The sequence below is a fragment of the Leucoraja erinacea genome, chromosome 5, assembly GCF_028641065.1.
Source record: "Leucoraja erinacea ecotype New England chromosome 5, Leri_hhj_1, whole genome shotgun sequence".
NCBI classification, from domain to species: domain Eukaryota; kingdom Metazoa; phylum Chordata; class Chondrichthyes; order Rajiformes; family Rajidae; genus Leucoraja; species Leucoraja erinaceus.
In genome coordinates, this window is record NC_073381.1 from 45605246 (window position 1) to 45624625 (window position 19380).

The window sequence follows — 19380 nt, forward strand, 5'->3', positions numbered from 1 at the left end:
TGTGACTCCACTGCAGTAATCTTCAGCCTTGTTTATATTTGATCTCTATTCTACCACAAATCAGGTTTTATGTGATCCAGCACAAAAGCACAAAGGTTCAGGGCTCCCATTTAAGTTACTTCAGAGAGCAGAATTTTAAAAACAGTAAGCACTATTCTGTGACTTGCAATAACATGTACAGAGCAAATAACACATAATGTGCTGCTGTCCATGTCAGCACCTGCCTCTTCAATTGATGCATTGGCTGAGAAACTGAAAAAGTTTTTTTCATGCAAAAAGGGACCAGAAACATGCATATTTTGAGATCATGTCCTTTCCCCCGAAGATGTGTGGAAGTCATGTGATCTGATATTGGGTCACATTATTTCAGCAGTCCTGTTTTGCTGCCTAAAACTGCATCTCTTGTCTTTATAGATGCTGATCAGTAAACTCACTCTTGTTACAGGAATCCTTCCTGATTTTGCAAGAACTAGACTTGCACAACACAAGGTTTCCTTGTCTTGATTTCCATCAGTAAAAGATGAACCAACATTCATGTGAAGCCAAGAGATACAGAATGTTTTTCACTGCCCCACCATTATTTGCCCAAGAAGCCACCATGTAGTCTCTTCTGCCACATTTGGAGTTTTCCACAAACTTCCTGTCACTCTTATAAGAAATGTCTGTTCTCTGTTCTTATTGTGTTCCTCCCAGTCAAGCTATATCTCAACTTTTTGGGACTCTTGTGCAAGGAACATTTGGGATTGGACCAGAAACCTCCACTTCCCCATTACGTAATCCTTCCAATATATGAAAAAATATTTTTAAATCTTTGCTTACAAATTTTGCTTACTCTAATTCCTCAGTTGTAAATAATTAACAGATAATACTCTTCAAAATAATGTTAAAATATCCTAAGCCTATTTAAAATCTCTACAATTACCCATTTTCATTACCCATCATTTCTGTAAGGACTTCTTGTGAACAAAGTTGGGATTCCATATTGAATTCTCTAATAACAAGAGCTTCCTGGGAAGGCACCACAGATAACAATAACTCACCCAATTACTCTCTCAAAACTCAGGGACCAATTCCAATCATTCCCTGCATCCAGATTGTATCACCCGAGGACACAATTGAACACATTCCCATGCCCCCCAACCCCCATAAAATGTATTTAAAACTATAACATGTTTTAATTATACCTAGCAATACTTGTAAACTACGATGTACACTTTTAAGATGAACAAATCGAATAAGATACTTTGTCACTAAAAAAAATAGATGAATCTAGCAAAGATGGAAATCAAATCATAGAAACAGGAAATAAGTGCAGGGGTTTGCCATTCGCCCTTCGAGCCAGCACCACCATACAATACGATCATGGCTGATCATCCAAAATCAGTACCCCATTCCTGCTTTCTACCCATATCTCTTGATTCTGTTAGCCCTAAGAGCTAAATCCAACTCTCTCTTGAATATATCCAGTGAATTGGTCTCCACTGCCTTCTGTGGCAGAGAATTCCACAGATTCACATCTCTCTGGGTGAATCATGAATAAATCAAGAAATCCCTTTGTCTTGAATATGCTGATTTTGTTCAGGTAACCAGTTGTTACATTTTAACTCCAGGATTCCTTAAGTTGTGCACAATAAACTGTGGCCTGGAATTTCCTGGCAGCAGCAGCTAGTTGCTCCATTCCTGTATTCTGCCAGTGTTTACTGTGAACAGATCTTGAAGCAGCAACTTCCAGATGAAGCTTGCTCCACCTGCTAAACAAAGCCAAGTGTAGCACAAGGCTGGATGGTTGCAAATGACTTCATGTAGCAAGGCTGCACATGTTGTTTCACAGAAATGCATCGAAAGGTGGTTAAGCCTTGTCCCCAGACTTCACTGGCTCTTAAATAAAAAGATGGCTGTGTTGCTCATATGCATTTCACTTTAAAACTATTTAAAAATTAGTCACATCCCAATTAGTTCAAAAGATATAAAGTGCATGAGATGTACTTTCTCGGTCATAGCTATATCTCCTTTGAAATTTATGGAGTCAGTGAATTGGCATAGGTCTGGGGGCGGCTTACAGAGTCATGCAGCTATTCAGCCCAACTTGTCCATGCTAACCAAGATGCTCCATCTAAGCTAGTCCCATTTGACCACATTTGGCCCATATCCTTCTCAACCTTTTATATTCATCCACCAGTCCAAGTGCCTTTTAAATTATATTATAATATCTGCCTCAACTACTTCCTCTAATAGCTTGTTCCATATACCCATCACCCTCTGAGTGAAAAGGTTGCCCCTCAGGTACATATTAAATCGCATCTTATATCCTCTTGTTTTTGATTCCCCTACCCTGTGTAAAAAAGTTCAGATTATCTATTCCCCTATAAGATCGCCCCTCAGCAACCTGCACTCCACAGAATATAGTCCTACCCTGCCAAACCTCTCCGTATAGCTCAGTCCCTCAAGTCCTGGCAACATCCACATACATTTTCTCTGCACACTTTCCAGCTTAATAACATCCTTCCTGTAGGTGAGTGACAAAAACTGAACACAGAATAACAAGTGTAGCACCACCAATGTCTTCTACAACTTGCTGGAAAATTTCAGAAAATTGGCTCTCTGCCTCTGGATTCTTTGATCAGCCCAACTTCAGAGCTCCTTTGGGAAATTGCTGATGAACATCACGTGGTGGGGTGGGGTGCGAGGATCTAAGACCGATCTGTGCACACAGGGTTGTAAACCGTGTTTACAGTTTCTTGACACTGATGGAATAAAACACCTGCAGTTGCACATAGAGCTCCCAGTGATTTTCAGGAAAATTCAGACCAATAATTATTGAACTCCACTTAATTCTGTATTGCCCTCCACCCAAAATATTAAAACTAAACTACTTTGGTTTCTGACTGGGGAAGTAACTACTCAATCAAGAATAATTTGGCCTATTTTTGATACATTCCCATAGAATTTTTGCTTTGCAGAAAAGCATTGAGCTCCTATACCCAAATGGTGTAAGTTCAATGGCCGTGGAAGCTGTGCTAGATTTTTGGAAATCATGTAAAATACATAGACAAATGTACAACACAACAACAAATGGCACCTCCTGGGATCTTGGTTTTTGACAATCTCAGTCTTTTGGATCTTGGCACTGGCTGCAGTCTAACATGTCCTCTGTGAACTTTTCAACTTGAATTGTTGTAGTGTGGAAGGAGAACTTGCTTCGAAGGATTTCAGTGGTTTCCTTAAGCACAGTTTGAGCATCTGCATTCTCCTCTGCAATAGTATGATTAGCAGAAAAGCATTACATAGGTGATCCACAGAAATAGAAATGTATTAAATTATTCATTTATAAAGTAAACTACTGGTACTTTTGTTCGACAACGCATTTAGTGATATTGGTGGTACTGTTGATACAAAATATGGTCTAAAATTGTTTATTTCTAATTCCCCAATCAATTGGGTGTATGTTAGAGTTAGACCACTCCAAACACCCAGAGCCCTGACCTTCCGCATTATTTCCAATCTGATTTGGATTTAGACGCATACAGTGCAGAAACAGGCTCATTGGCCTAACTCGTCCATGCCCATCAAAGATTCCCTACCTAAGCTAGTCCCATTTGTCATTGTTTGGTCCATATCCTTCTAAAACTTTCCTATTCATGTACCTGTCCAAATATCTTTTAAATGTTATTATAGTACCTGTCTCAACTACCTCCTCTCCTCCCCTGACAGTTCGTTCCATATATCCACCATATAAGTCTTTGTTTTTTTTTGAGGACCTCAGCAGCAAATTTTTCTACTTAGAAACTTCCAGACAACATCCTCTCTCTCTATAACAATATTTCGGATCTAAATAGAATGATATAATTAAATCATATAAATAATATGATTATAGCATTACTCACCTATGGCAATATGGACAGATAGCAGTGGCTGGTTCAATGTCAAAGCCCAGAGTTGGAGATTGTGGACAGCTTTCACTCCTCTTACGGAAAGAAGTACTTCTTTCACTGAATTAAATGTCAAGCCTTTAGGAGCACCTACGCATGAACAGTAGGTTATTACATGTGTTTAAAGCACAACAACAAAGTTTATTCAGATTGGAAGCAATGAAAGGGAAATTTCTACAGTTATTTTTTTCATGAGGGGAGTAAGTTACAAAAGTCCCTATTCTTAAGAACCCACTGCAGAGAAAATGCAATTACTGCTGCAGCTTGTTGCTCAATTTGGCACAATAGCAGTCTCACTGTAAGCAAGCCTCGGGTTTAAAATTAGAATTCTATTGTTCTTCACAATTTTGACAGCACCTACACTTTGAGGATATAGTGTGAGACATTCTTTTATTTCAGCTGTCAGTATTTTAGATCTCTGATTGCTACCCAGCAGCACTGTGGCAGTAACTTCACCGGAACGATATTAGCAGTCCAAGAAAACAGTTCATTATCACATTGTCAAGGATGGACAGTGTGTTTGTAAGTCCAGAGTTTTTGATTTGTTTCGGTATAAGCGCTCAAACTATACTTTATCTAGTAATTAACTATTTCTAATGTAGATTCTCTTGGCCCAATTTAATTAATTTCCCAGAATATGGGCATTGCTACTAAGGCCAGCATTTATTGCCCAAACGTAATTGCCCTTTGCAAGGCGATAATGAGCTGTCTTCTTTAATCATGACTGTCGGTCTGGTAAAGTAACTACCACAGTGTTATGTCTCCTGCAGTTGCAGGGGAAAGTACCTGGTGGATGAGGGATAAGGGTGGGAAAGGATGAGTGACCAAGGAGTTGCAGAGCGAGCAGTCTCTGTGGAAGGCAAAAAGAAGATGTGACTGGTGGTGGGGCCACATTAAACGTGGCAGAACAAGGTGGAGCTTCAATTTAGTCAACTGGATGCCAGACGACTGTGGCGGTCCTGAATACCATCACGAGCTACAAGCCGAAATTGGGGGCAATCTTTGGCAATAGCACATCTCTACTTGATGAACTCAGTGCATTTTATGCCTCTTTTGAACAGGCAAGCAAAGCTCCAGCTCTGTGTGATGCCCATCCCCCAATAACTCAGTCCCATACATCTTGGTGGCAGAAGTCAAAACTAATTTCACAAGGGTAAACTCTCGAAAAACTCCACCCCGGATGGCATCCCTGGACAGGTTTTGAAGTCAAGTGCTAATTTATTGGCCACAGTCTTCACCGATGTCTTCCTTCTCTCACCTCAACAGTCTTCTGTCCCTATACTGTAGTCTCCAAAGAAACTTCATTATTCCGGTGTCATTATTCCATGCCAGCAGTCTGAAGAAGGGTCCCGACAAGAAATGTCATCTGTCCATCATTATCTGTAATTCCTCCCAACAACGATGGTGTCATCAGTGAATTTAATGATGGAGTTGGAACTGTGACCGGTTACAGTCATGGGTATAGAGTTAGTAGAGCAGGGAGCTGAGTACAGTTTTGATGTGCTGATGGTTATCGAGTAGTAAGTGTTGTTGTCAATTTGTACTGATCGTGTTATATTCATGAGGACATCCAGACTTAAGAACAGCTATTTTCCCACTGCTATCCAACTGCTGGACCAGTCACCTCTTGCACATCCCATTCCCAGAGATGCTGCCTTGTCGTCTTAACCTGGAGTCTTCACTTTTCTGCCAATTTCTTCCATTTTGTAGGGATCACCACAAGTTGCTGCAGTGATGCTGCATAAGTTGTGCTTTAAGGGCTGAGGCCTCTTCATCATTACTGCGCATCTAAATGTTCACTGCAAGGAAAAGATCCATTGGATATTTTCATCATTGCTACATTCAGGATAAGGTCGTTTTTGGGAAAAGATGCATCTGCATTGTTTTTCTAAGATCACTGTTTACCCACATTGTGTATTGCGTACAATTGCATTGCTTATAAATTGTCAGAATATAAGCAAAGCAAAGCCTGGAGCAGTGATCTGGAAACACAAGTTCAAATACACAAATGACAACTGGGGAATTTAAATTAAAATAATTACATAAACCTGAATAAAATGTTTGTCAATTATGATAACCATAAAAATACTCGATTGTCACAAAAAATCATGCAGTTGACAAATCTCTTGGTTAAAGAAAAATACTTTCTTCACTCCGTTTGCCCTTGTGTGACCCAGACTTACAAAATTGTGTTTTTCTTTTATCTGTCAAGTAAGCCATTTAATTCAGGGCATTAAAGTATAATCAATGAATGTTGGCCAAGCCAGAGATCCTAACACAAAATAATGCTACAATTTGTAAGCAAATGAATTTATGTGCTAGTAATCTATTAGCATAATACTTTATACTCCTATTATTTAATGAAGTAAACACAAATGACTGTTAACCATATATAACCATATAACAATTACAGCACGGAAACAGGCCATCTCGGCCCTACAAGTCCGTGCCGAACAATTTTTTTTCCCCTTAGTCCCACCTGCCTGCACTCGTACCATAACCCTCCATTCCCTTCTCATCCATATGCCTATCCAATTTATTTTTAAATGATACCAATGAACCTGCCTCCACCACTTCCACTGGGAGCTCATTCCACACCGCCACCACTCTCTGCGTAAAGAAGTTCCCCCTCATATTACCCCTAAACTTCTGTCCCTTAATTCTGAAGTCATGTCCTCTTGTTATACTTCAAATGTAATTTGACGATTGATGGTATATTTAATGCCTCATTTTCATGGAAGATCTGACGTGGCTAATATCAAAATTATCAATTTTTAGGCAAATGGCATTGAATTGTCCTACCTTCAAGTAACACACGGAAGACATCTCTTAAAATAGTAATAGTAGTGCACAGGACAAAAATGGAGAAGAAAAATGTAGAGATAGGATCCGCAATTTTATATGCAGGCTGCAATTGAAAAACAAAGAATGAACAAAGTGCTTATATAAAAAAAAAATGTAAGAATCATTTTTAAAATTTAATCAAGTCAAGTCAAGTTTATTTGTCACATACACATACGAGGTGTGCAGTGAAATGAAAGTGGCAATGCTCGTGGACTTTTGTGCAAAAGACAAACAACCAAACAACCAAACAAACTATAAACACAATCATAACACACATATTCTTTTACATAATAAATAATGGAAAGAAAAACGTTCAGTAGAGTTAGGTCCTGGTGAGATAGGCGTTTACAGTCCGAATGGCCTCTGGGAAGAAACTCCTTCTCAACCTCTCCATTCTCACCGCATGGCAACGGAGGCGTTTGCCTGACCGTAGCAGCTGGAACAGTCCGTTGCACGGGTGGAAGGGGTCTCTCATGATATTGTTGGCTCTGGAGTTGCACCTCCTGATGTATAGTTCCTGCAGGGGGGCAAGTGAAGTTCCCATAGTGCGTTCGGCCGAACGCACTACTCTCTGCAGAGCCTTCTTGTCCTTGTCAGAGCAATTCCCAAACCAGATGGTAATATTTCCGGACAAGATGCTTTCCACCGCCGCTGCGTAGAAGCACTGGAGGATCCTCGGAGACACTCTGAATTTCCTCAATAGCTTGAGGTGGTAAAGGCGCTGCCTTGCCTTACTCACGAGTGCTGCGGCGTGTGATGTCCATGTCATATCCTCGGAGATGTGGATTCCCAGATATTTAAAACAGTTCACCCAATCCACAGTATCCCCATTTATCCTCAATGGAGTGTACGTCCTCGGATGATGTGCCCTCCTAAAGTCCATGATCAGCTCCTTCGTTTTTTTGATGTTCAAGAGGAGGCTGTTATCCTGGCACCAGAGTGCTAGACCAGCCACCTCCTCCCGGTAGGCCTTCTCGTCGTTGTCTGAGATCAGGCCCACCACCACAGTGTCATCAGCAAACTTAATTAATGAGTTGGAGCTGAACCTAGCCACACAGTCATGTGTGTACAGGGAGTACAATAAGGGGTTGAGGACGCAACCCTGGGGCGATCCTGTGCTCAGGGTAAGGGACTTCGATGTATTCCCTCCCATCTTGACTACCTGGGGCCTGGCGGTGAGAAAATCCAGGACCCAGGCACACAGGGAGGTGTTGAGCCCCAATTCCATTAGCTTCTCGGCCAGTCTGGTGGGGACTATCGTGTTGAAGGCTGAACTGTAGTCTATGAACAGCATCCTCACGTAGCCCCCCTTCTGGCTGTCCAGATGGGAGAGAGCGGTGTGCAAGACCTGGGAGACCGCATCGTCCGTGGATCTGTTCGGACGGTATGCGAACTGCAACGGGTCCATGTTCCGAGGGAGGAAGGCGCAGATGTGTTTCTTCACCAGCCTCTCAAAGTATTTCATGACTACCGAGGCAAGGGCCACCGGACGGTAGTCATTCAGACAGGCTGGGGAGGTATTTTTTGGTACCGGTACAATGATGGATTTTTTGAAGCAGGCAGGGACCACGGACTTGTCCAGGGAGAGGTTGAATAATGTAGTGAGCACTGGAGCCTTCAGTTTGTTAGATTTGCTAAACATTATTTTCTATTATATAAGCGCACTGGTTTTGCCGTATCATATAATGCCTATTTTAAGTGTCCAACAGCCTCTTCCTACGTAATGGGTTCTGGCAGTCTCATTAGTTTGTTTCCCTATTAGTCCAGACTCTTGTTTCTTCCAAAATGTTGTTATATTTGTCCATAAACATCCATAAGTACCATTGGGGGGAGAGGGGAGGGATTGACAAATTGGCAGTATAAACATGGAGTTAAAGGGGTAGTGAGTACAGGAAAAATTACAAAAGATTCTCGAATTAATGGGAAGTAAAGCTTGAGAATGGACAACAGAGTAAGGTCAGGGCCAATTGCGAGTGGTGCGAGGGGGGACGTGAATACGGAGGACAAAGTGTTGTATATGAATGCGCGAAGTATAAGAAATAAAGTGGACGAGCTTGAGACTCAGTTAGAAATTGGCAAGTATGATGTTGTGGGAATTACAGAGACATGGCTGCAAGAGGCCCAGGGCTGGGAACTGAATATCGAAGGGTATACCTCCTATCGAAAAGACAGACAGGTGGGCAGAGGGGGTGGGGTTGCTCTGTTGGTGAGGAATGAAATTCAGTCCCTTCCAAGGTGACTTTGAAACAGGAGATGTGGAGTCAGTATGGATAGAACTAAGGAATTGTGAGGGTAAAAATACCCTAATGGGACTTATCTACAGGCCCCCAAACAGTAGCCTGGACATAGGGCGCAAGTTGAATCAGGAGTTAAACTTGGCATGTAGCAAAGGTAATGCTGTGGTTGTTATGGGAGATTTCAGCATGCAGGTAGACTGGGAAAATCAGGTTGGTACTGGACCCCAAGAAAGGGACTTTGTAGAGTGCCACCGTGATGGATTCTTAGAGCAACTTGTATTGGAGTCTACCAGGGAGAAGGCAATTCTGGATTTAGTGTTATGTAATGAACCGGATTTGATAAAGGAACTTGAGGTTAATGAGCCAATAGGAGGTAGTGACCATAATATGGTCAGGTTTAATCTACAATTGGAGAGAGAGAAGGGTAGATTGGAGGTGTCAGTGTTACAGTTGAATAAAGGGGACTATGGGGCCATGAGGGAGGAGCTGGCCAAAGTTGACTGGAAAGATACACTGGCAGGGATGACAGTGGAACAAAAATGGCAGGTATTTCTGGGAATAATACAGAAGGTGCAGGATCAGTTCATTCCTAGGAGGAAGAAAGATTCCAAGGGGAGTAAGTGGCGACCGTGGCTGACAAAGGACGTCAGGAACAGTATAAAAATAAAAAGAGAAGGAGTACAACGTAGCAAAGATGAGCGGGAAGCAAGAGCATTGGGTAATGTTTAAAGAGCAACAGAAGATAACTAAAAAGACAATATGAGAAGAAAAGATGAGTTACGAAGGTAGCCAAGAATATAAAGGAGGATAGTAAAAGCTTCTTTAGGTATGTGAAGAGGAAAAAAATTAGTTAAGACCAAAGTTGAACCCTTGAAGGTGAATTTATTAAGGGGGACAAGGAAATGGCAGATGAGTTGAACACTAAGGAGGAATGTCTTCACTAGGGGGACACAAACAATCTTCCTGATCTACTAGTGGCCAGAGGATCTGGGGTGACGGAGGAACTGTAGGAATTTCACATTAGGCAGGAAATGGTGTTGGTAAACTGATGGGACTGAAGGCTGATGAATCCCCAGGGCCTGATGGTCTGCATCCCAGGGTACTTAAGGAAGTGGCTCTAGAAATCGTGGATGCATTGGCGAAAATTTTCCAATGTTCTAAAGACTCAGGATCAGTGCCTGTGGATTGGAGGGAAGCTAATGTTATCCCACTTTTTAAGAAAGGTCGGAGAGAGAAAACAGGGAATTATAGACCAGTTAGCCTGACATCAGTGGTGGGGAAGATGCTGGAGTCAATTATGAAAGATGAAATAGCCGCACATTTGGATAGCAGTAACAGGATCGGTCCAAGTCAGCATGGATTTACGAAGGGGAAATCATGCTTGACTAATCTTCTGGAATTTTTTGAGGATGAAACTAGGAAAATGGACAAGGGGGAGCCTGTGGATGTAGTGTATCTGGACTTTCAGAAAGCATTTGATAAGGTCCCACATAGGAGATTAGTGGGCAAAATTAGGGCACATGGTATTGGGGGTAGAGTGCTGACATGGATAGAAAATTGGTTGGCAGACAGGAAACAGAGAGTAGGGATTAACGGGTTCCTTTCAGAATGACAGGCAGTGACTAGTGGCTTGGTGCTGGGACCACAGCTATTTACTATATACATCAGATTTGGATGAAGGGAATCAAAGTAACATTAGCAAATTTGCAGATGACACAAAGCTGAGTGGCAGTGTGATGTGTGAGGAGGATGCTATGAGAATGCAGGGTGACTTGGACAGGTTGGGGAAGTGCGCAGATGCATGGCAGGTGAAGTTTAATGTGGTAAATGGGAGGTTATCCACTTTGATATCAAAAACAGGAAGGCAGATTACTATCTAAATGGCGTCAAGTTGGGAAAAGGGGAAGTACAAGGGTTCTGGGGGTCCTTGTTCATCAGTCTATGAAAGTAAGCATGCAGGTACAGCAGGCAGTGAAGAAAGCGAATGGCTTGTTAACATATAACATATAACCATATAACAATTACAGCACGGAAACAGGCCATCTCGGCCCTTCAAGTCCGTGCCGAAAACTTATTCTCCCCTAGTCTCATCTGCCTGCACTCAGACCATAACCCTCCATTCCTTTCCTGTCCGTATACCTATCCAATATATTTTTAAATGAAAAAATCGAACCTGCGTCCACCACTTCCACTGGAAGCACATTCCACACAGCTACCACTCTCTGAGCAAAGAAGTTCCCCCTCATGTTACCCCTAAACTTCTGTCCCTTAATGGCCTTTATAACAAGAGGAGTCGAGTATAGGAGCAAAGAAGTCCTTCTGCAGCTGTACAGGGCCCAAGTGAGACCACACCTGGAGTATTGTGTGCAGTTTTGGTTCCCTAATTTGAGGAAGGACATTCATGCTATTGAGGGAGTCCAGCGTAGGTTTACATGGGTAATTCCTGGGATGGCGGGACTGTCATATGCTGAGAGAAAGGAGCGGCTGGACTTGTACACTCTGGTGTTTAAAAGGATGAGAGGATATCTTATTCAAACATATAAGATTGTTAAGGGTTTGGACACGCTAGAGACAAAAAAACATGTTCCCGATGTTGGGGGAGTCCAGAACCAAGGGCCACAGTTTAAGAATAAGGGGTAAGCTATTTAGAACGGAGATGAGGAAACACTTTTTCTCACAGATAGTTGTGAGTCTGTGGAATTCTCTGCAACAGAGAGCGTAGAGGCCGGTTCTCTGGATACTTTCAAGAGAGAGCTAGATAGGGCTCTTAAAGATAGCGGAGTCAGGGGATATGGGGAGAAGGCAGGAACGGGGTACTGATTGGGGATGATCAGCCATGATCACAGTGAATGGCGGTGTTGGCTCGAAGGGCTGAATGGCCTACTCCTGCACCTATTGTCGATTGTCTAAAAAAGGGGGGGGGGGGGGGGGGGTGGTCACACAGGAGGCTTGGTCCCCCAACGCAATATTCCACCATTCACCCATAGCCCCCAATTGTACAGGCACAGTTCACTTCCCCTCATCCCGAGCACTTTCTCCCCCTCCTCTTCACCTCCCCTCTTCTTTCCCCTCTCCTCCTCCCTCTCCCCAATCCCTCCCTCATCTCTCTCTTCCACTCCTTTCCCTATCCCTCAATCACTCCCTCAATCACTCCCTCCCTCCCTCCCTCCCTCCCTCCCTCCCTCCCTCCCTCCCTCCCTCCATAACTCATCTCCCCTCCTTATTTCCCACCTCCCCCCACCACACCTCACCTCCCCCTATACCCCCACTATCCCTGCTCACCTCCCCCACTGCTCTCCTCTCTCCCTCTACACCCCACTCCCTACCCCTACCTCCCCCCCCACTCCCCCCTCCTCCTCTACTCCCCCCCTCCTCTCCCTCTATTCCCCCTCCTCCCCCCCTCTCCCCTCTCACCTCCTCCCTCTTCTTTTCCCTCGCCTCCTACCCTCCCCCAATCCCTCCCTCACCTCTCCTTTTCCCTACCATCAGTCACTCCCTCCCTCCCTTCCCTCCCTCCATAACTTCTCTCCCTTCCCTACTCCCCTCCTCTCCCTCTATCCCCTCTCCTCCCCCACACTCCCTCCTCACCTCCCAAGGATCTCGAGGTTGCCGCTTGGCTCCCTTCATGCGTGTTCCAGAGGAACATCAGCCGTCGGCGCCCTTAGAGCCAGGCCTCGGATCCTCAGCTTGGCCTGGAAGCACCAGCAGCTACAGTCGAGCCGGCATGTGGGTGGGGGGAGTGGGGGTGGGGGGAGAGCTCAGAGAAAAGTCGAAGAGGGGAGGGGGGGTATCACGGGCAAGGGGGCAGGAGCCAGCAAGGGGGACTTGTGGGGATTGGACTGGAGCTGTGAGGCGTTGCATTGGCAGTGCGTTTGGGACTCACAGTGGGCACTGGACGTTCTCCTCCGCCGGGATCAGACTTTCTATTTGGCGACATCTCCGGGCCGGGCCAGGCTGCTTCCGGTCCCTCCGAAAATTGGTGGAGACCTCTGGTAAAGACGCAATGGTGCAGGAAGGCGCGGACCGTCCCGGGGACTGACAGGAGAAGAGACAAATACGTGCAGCACTGACTGGCAGGAGAGGAGATCGATCTGCACACGTGCGGTTTTTACGATTTTTAAACCTCGCTAACGTTTACAATATACTACCGATCGGAATGAAACTTGAAGCACTCACAGCACAAGAGAACGGTGAGTGAGCTGACGAAAAATCGTAGCGCTATCGCATACCGTTTTTGGGCAAATAGAAAAAACGCGCAAACCAGAAGAGCACAAGATCAGAGTTTTAGTTATGTATAGCTAGAAGATGGATGGATGGATGGATGGATGGATGGATGGATGGATGGATGGATAGATAGATGGATGGTGTATAGATAGATAGAATATAGACAGAAGATGTATAGAGATAGATAGATAGATAGATAGATAGATAGATAGATAGATAGATAGATAGATAGATAGATAGATAGATAGATAGATAGATAGATAGATAAAGTTTATTTCTGCTTGGAGGGAAAAGCACATGGTGAAGCCAACATCAGTAACCAAGAAATCCAAATTAGAAATGACAAGTAAATTGTTGGCTAAAAAAATTGTTAAATCGTGAAATGTACCACTTGAACATTTGAGGCAAAAAGCATAGATTTACTGAAGAGAAGGCTGGATGTGCAGATGGGAGAGAGAGCAACAGAGACTACACAGATGGTTAGATGAGCAAGGAACTGATGGAGCAAAAAAAGTCTGTGTGACAGGTTAGACTGAATATGGCATAATTCTTTGCAAATTCTTTTGAGTGCCAGTTTGAGAAAAGCATTAATGATTAAAATGAATCAGTTATTGACCACTAAAATAATGCATCTAGCCTTGGAGTGAATACAATTACCATTACATTATCTCTGACTACTTACCATCAAAAAATATTATTTTGTGACATTTATCATAATGCACATTTGATTTGTTGCAGTGGAATAAGCTCATAGAAATAATGCACAATATTAAAATAATATTTATAAAAGCAGAAACCTTAAAGAAGATGATCGTGGCTGCCACAAACACTCCAATACTCTGGAACAAATCTCCAATGACATGTATGAAGGCTGCTCTCACACTGGTGTTTCCCAGATGGTTTGGGTGAGAAGAGTGTTCATCAACTCTGCTGTTTTCTAACTCCTCATAGCCAGCTGCATAGTGGTGGCTGTGGCTGTGGAAAGGGGTTGATTGATGGAGTATGACAGCCATTCTGAAACAGAAGTGATTGCAAGAAACCTATCAGATTCATTTTATTTTCAAGGACTGTGGTGGATTAAAGTTTGAGTTATTTCAGTTCTTGAAGTTTTTACAGCCCACAAATAATGCCAATGGTGTGACACATTCAAAGGCGTTTGTGTTGTGTATACACTAGCCTATTGAATGACATTATTTGTGATTTTGAGCCACTTTAAGCTACTGATCATGTCAGCTCAGCATTTTTACCAAGTCAGAAGGTTATGGGGTGAGTCCTATGCCAGTACATAAAAGTCGAGGTTCACATAACCTTTTATAATGGAGTGAGTCACATCTTTCTCGTGAAATGTTAAGCCAAGGCCTCATCTGTTCTCCCAGATGAACATTAAAACATTTGCAGTACCATTTTGAAGAAGAACAAGTGAATTATTGCCCATCATCACCCTAATATTTTGCACTTTCTCAATATCATCAAGACACATCATGTGGTTATGATTGGATTGATGGTCGTAGTACTCAGCTGTGTTCAAATTAGCGACCATATTTCATACATCAAAGGTCAATGTTGTAATATATCATTGCTTGTAAGGTGGTAAATACCATAATATTCGAGATGAAATATGTTCAAATTGTAAGTATTCTTTTTTTTGTTAGAAATATTGAATATTAAAACAAAGACTAATTCAAATAGATCAATCTATGAAACAAAATAAAGTAATATTTTCTGGCTAACATTTTGAGACATTTATCTGCATTTAATTTGTTATTAATAGATTCCATATAATTAAATATTATAATAATTTATAACCGATAAATTAACCAATTTAAATCTAACTTTTGGAATGAAGAATCATTTTACGAGCACACGTCAGCCATGCTCTCCAGATAAGGAGATAAGTGTAGCTTTTATCTTTGAATTGATTGTATGGCAGCTGCAAATTATAAAACATGAATTATTCTTAGATTCATCTGTCTGAAACTAGACTATTGGTAGCTTGAATGTCATGTTTCACTGAGGGAAGCTTTTGACAGCAAATCTACAGCATCAGGGAACAACACTTCAAGAGTTCAGAGTCTTTCCTTTACACCTCTGTTGATCAACTCCTCAGCTCATTTGCTACCAAAATCCACAACTTTACCTTGAAACTACTAGACAATTCTCTGGCATGGTTTAATATATGTAATATAACCTGCAACCAGGTCATGGTTATCCTTTTAAATGTTGTAATTGTCACTGCCTCGACCAATTCCTCTGGCAATTTATTCCATCTACCCACCATCCTCTGTGTAAAAAACTTGCCCCTCAGATCCCTTTTAAATATTTCCTCTATCACCTTAAACCCACACCCTCTAGTTTTAGACTTCCCTATCCTGGGAAAGAGACTGTGACTGTCTACCTATAACATATAACATATAACATATAACAATTACAGCACGGAAACAGGCCATCTCGGCCCTACAAGTCCGTGCCGAACAATTATTTTCCCTTAGTCCCACTTTCCTGCACTCATACCATAACCCTCCATTCCCTTCTCATCCATATGCCTATCCAATTTATTTTTAAATGATACCAACGAACCTGCCTCCACCACTTCCACTGGAAGCTTATTCCACACCGCTACCACTCTCTGAGTAAAGAAGTTCCCCCTCATGTTACCCCTAAACTTCTGTCCCTTAATTCTGAAGTCATGTCCTCTTGTTTGAATCTTCCCTATTCTCAAAGGGAAAAGCTTGTCCACATCAACTCTGTCTATCCCTCTCATCATTTCAAAGACCTCTATCAAGGGGGGACTTGATAGAGGTCTTTGAAATGATGAGAGGGATAGACAAGGGATTCTACCTTATTCATTCCCGCTTATAATTTTGTACGGTCACCTTCGGCCTTCTTTGCTCCGGTGACAACAAGTTTCAGCCTATCCAATCACTTCCTTATCGCTTCAGTCCAGGCAATATTCCTGTTAAACTTTTCTGAACCCTCCCTAGTTTAATGGCATTCTTTTTGCAGCGTGGTGAATGCATACACCAAGTGCAGCCTGGCCAATCATGATTTCTACAATGTGCCCAAAATTGATCAATCAATTATAACTATGAATGGCTGAGCTCTCAGGATTATTGAAGAACGGAAGACCTTGGTATATGTCACGAACCATGAATATTTACTTTCATTTTTCAGGGGCAAAGCCTATAAGAACGGTGGTACAACTGTTCAAAACATTGGTTAGGAATATTGTGTACAGCTCTGGTTGCCACACTGTAGAAAGGCAGTAACTGCGCTGGAGAAGGTGCAGGGAAGGTTCACCAAGATGGTGCCTGGGATAAAGCAAGACAGGGTTGGCTGGGCAAAAAGAAAACTGCTGGAGGAACTCAGTGGGTCAGGCAGCATCTGTGGAAGGAAATGGACAAAAGATGTTTCGGATCGAGACCCTTCTTCAGACTGATTGTTTTCTTTGGAGCAGTGGCAACTGAGATGAAAGTATTGGGTTGGAACTGATAGAGGGGTATGAGTAGGATAAATAGCAAAAAACATTTCCCATAGCAGAGGTTCAAAAACCACAGGGTATAGACGTAAGATGTGTGTAGGAAAGAATTGCAGATGCTCGTTTAAATTGAAGGTAGACACAAAATGCTGGAGTCAGCAGGACAGGCAGCATCTCTGGAGAGAAGGAATGGGTGATATTTCGGGTCGAGACCCTTCTTCAGACTGATGTCAGGGGAGTGGGCGGTACAGAGCTGGAATGTAGTCAGAGACGGTGGGAGAACTGGGAAGGGGGAGGGGGTAGAGAGAGAGGGAAAGCAAAGGCTATTTGGAGAAGTCAATGTTTATACCACTGGGTGTAAACTACCCAAGTAAAATATGAGGTGCTGTTCCTCCAATTTGCGCTGGGCCTCACTCTGACAATGGAGGAGGTCCAGGACAGAAAGGTCAGATTGGGAATGGGAGGGGGAGTTAAAGTGCTGAGCAACCAGGAGGTCAGGTAGGTTAAGGCGGACTGAGCGGAGGTGTTCAGCGAAACGATCGCCGAGCCTGCGCTTGGTCTCACCGATGTACAGGAGTTGACGCCTGGAACTGCGGATACAGTAGATGAGGTTGGAGGAGGTGCAAGTGAACCTCTGCCTCACCTGGAAAGACTGTCAGGGTCCTCGGACGGAGGCGAGGGGGGAGGTAAAGGGGCAGGTGTTGCATCTCCTGTGGCTGCAGGGGGAAGTACCCGGGGAGGGGGTTGTTTGGGTGGGAAGGTACGAGTTACCAGGGATTTGCCGAGGGAACGGTCTCTGCGGAAAGCAGAAAGGGGTGGAGATTGGAAGATGTGGCCAGTAGTGGGATCCCGTTGGAGGTGGTGAAAATGTTGGATGATTATATGCTGTATGGGAGGGCTGATGGGGTGGAAGGGGGACTCTGTCCTTGTTACAAATGTGGGGAGGAGGAGCAAGGGTGGAGCTGTGGGATATCGAGGAGACCTTAGTGAGAGCCCCATCAATAATGGAAGAGGGGAACCTCTGTTTCCTAAAGAATGATATACTTAAAGGGTATAGGTGTAAGATTTCATGTATAAGGTTTAGATGGGATCAGAAGAATGTTCTTTACTGAGAGTGTGAGAGTGACTTGGACAGGTTGGGTGAGTGGGCAGATGCAGTTTAGTGGATAAATGTGAGGTTTAAGAAAGAACTGCAGATGCTGGAAAAATCGAAGATAGACAAAAATGCTGGAGAATCTGGAACTCGCAACCAGAGGAATTGGTGGAGTCTCACAATATTTAAGCCTATTTGAATTACAGAGGTTTACAAGGCTACAGATTATTTGCTAGTAAATGAGATTAGTATCATTTGATACTTGATGTAAGGTATGGATGTGATGGGCCAAATGGCCTGCTTCTGTGCCCTATGACTATATGCTTTTTAGACTGAGCTCTGTAATTACAATCCTGAATTTTATGTTTCTACAAATTTGTACAAGTGACTAATGGGGTACTGCAATGCTCGGTGCTGGGATTGCAGCTATTTACAATATACATTCATGATTTAGATGAAGGGATTAAAAGTAACAATAGCAAATTTGAGGATGACACAAAGCTGGGTGGCAGTGTGAGCTGTGAGGAGGATGTTATGAGGATGCAGGGTGACTTGGACAGGTTGGGTGAGTGGGCAGATGCAGTTTAGTGGATAAATGTGAGGTTTAAGAAAGAACTGCAGATGCTGGAAAAATCGAAGATAGACAAAAATGCTGGAGAAACTCAACGGGTGAGGCAGCAACTATGGAGCGAAGGAATAGGTGACTTTTCGGGTCAAGACACTGATAAATGTGAGGTTATCCACTTTGGTGGCAAAAACAGGAAGGCAGACTATTATCTGAATGGTGTCAAATTGGGAAAAGGGGAAGTACAACAAGATCTGGGGGGATCCTTGTTCATCAATCACTGAAAGGAAGCTTGCAGATACAGAAGGCAGTGAAGAAAACGAATGGCATGTTGGCCTTCATAAGAAGAGTAGTTGAGTATAGGAGCAAAGAGGTCCTTCTGTAGTTGTACAGGGCCCTAGTGAGACTACACCTGGAGTATTGTTTGCAGTTTTGGTCTCCAAATTTGAAGAAGGATATTCTTGCTATTGAGGGAGTGCAGCGTAGGTTCACGTGGTTAATTCCCAGATATGTTGATAAAATGGAGCGGCTGGGCTTGTATACTCTGGATTTTAGAAGGATGAGAGGTTATCTTATTGAAACATAAAATTATTAAGAGTTTGGACACGCTAAAGGTAGGAAACATGTTCCCGATGTTGGAAGAGTCCAAAACCAGATGCCACAGTTTAAGAATAAGGGGTAAGCCATTTAGAATGGAGATTAGGAACAAGAGTTGTGAATCTGTGGAATTCTCTGCCTCAGAAGGCATTAGAGGCCAATTCTCTGGATGCTTTCAAGAGAGAGTTAGAGCTCTTAAAGATAGTGGAGTCTGGGGATCTGGGGAGAAGGCAGGAACGGGGTACTGATTGTGGATGATCAGCCATGATCACATTGAATGGCTGTGCTGGCTCGAAGGGCTGAATGGCCTACTCCTGCACCTATTGTCTATTGTCTATTTCCTTTCATAGAATCATAGAAGTTCAGTCGGAATTCTAGACCTCAAATTGAAGCCTTTGTCATTCTTTAATATTCTC

The 19380-nt window shown here is 43.1% G+C and overlaps 1 protein-coding gene across 1 annotated transcript in view; it reads right to left on the reverse strand.

The window, feature by feature from the left end:
- Positions 1–1202: 1202 nt before the first annotated feature.
- Positions 1203–19380, reverse strand: part of slc30a2 (solute carrier family 30 member 2) — a 92856-nt gene continuing 74678 nt past the window's right edge. Inside the window, exons 5-7 of the mRNA XM_055635491.1 lie at positions 14032–14248; positions 3885–6837; positions 1203–3252 (exon numbers count right to left, since the gene is read on the reverse strand). Of these exons, the coding sequence (XP_055491466.1) occupies positions 6697–6837; positions 14032–14248 (358 nt within the window). The 3' untranslated portion in view covers positions 1203–3252; positions 3885–6696. The remainder of the gene's footprint in view (positions 3253–3884; positions 6838–14031; positions 14249–19380) is intronic.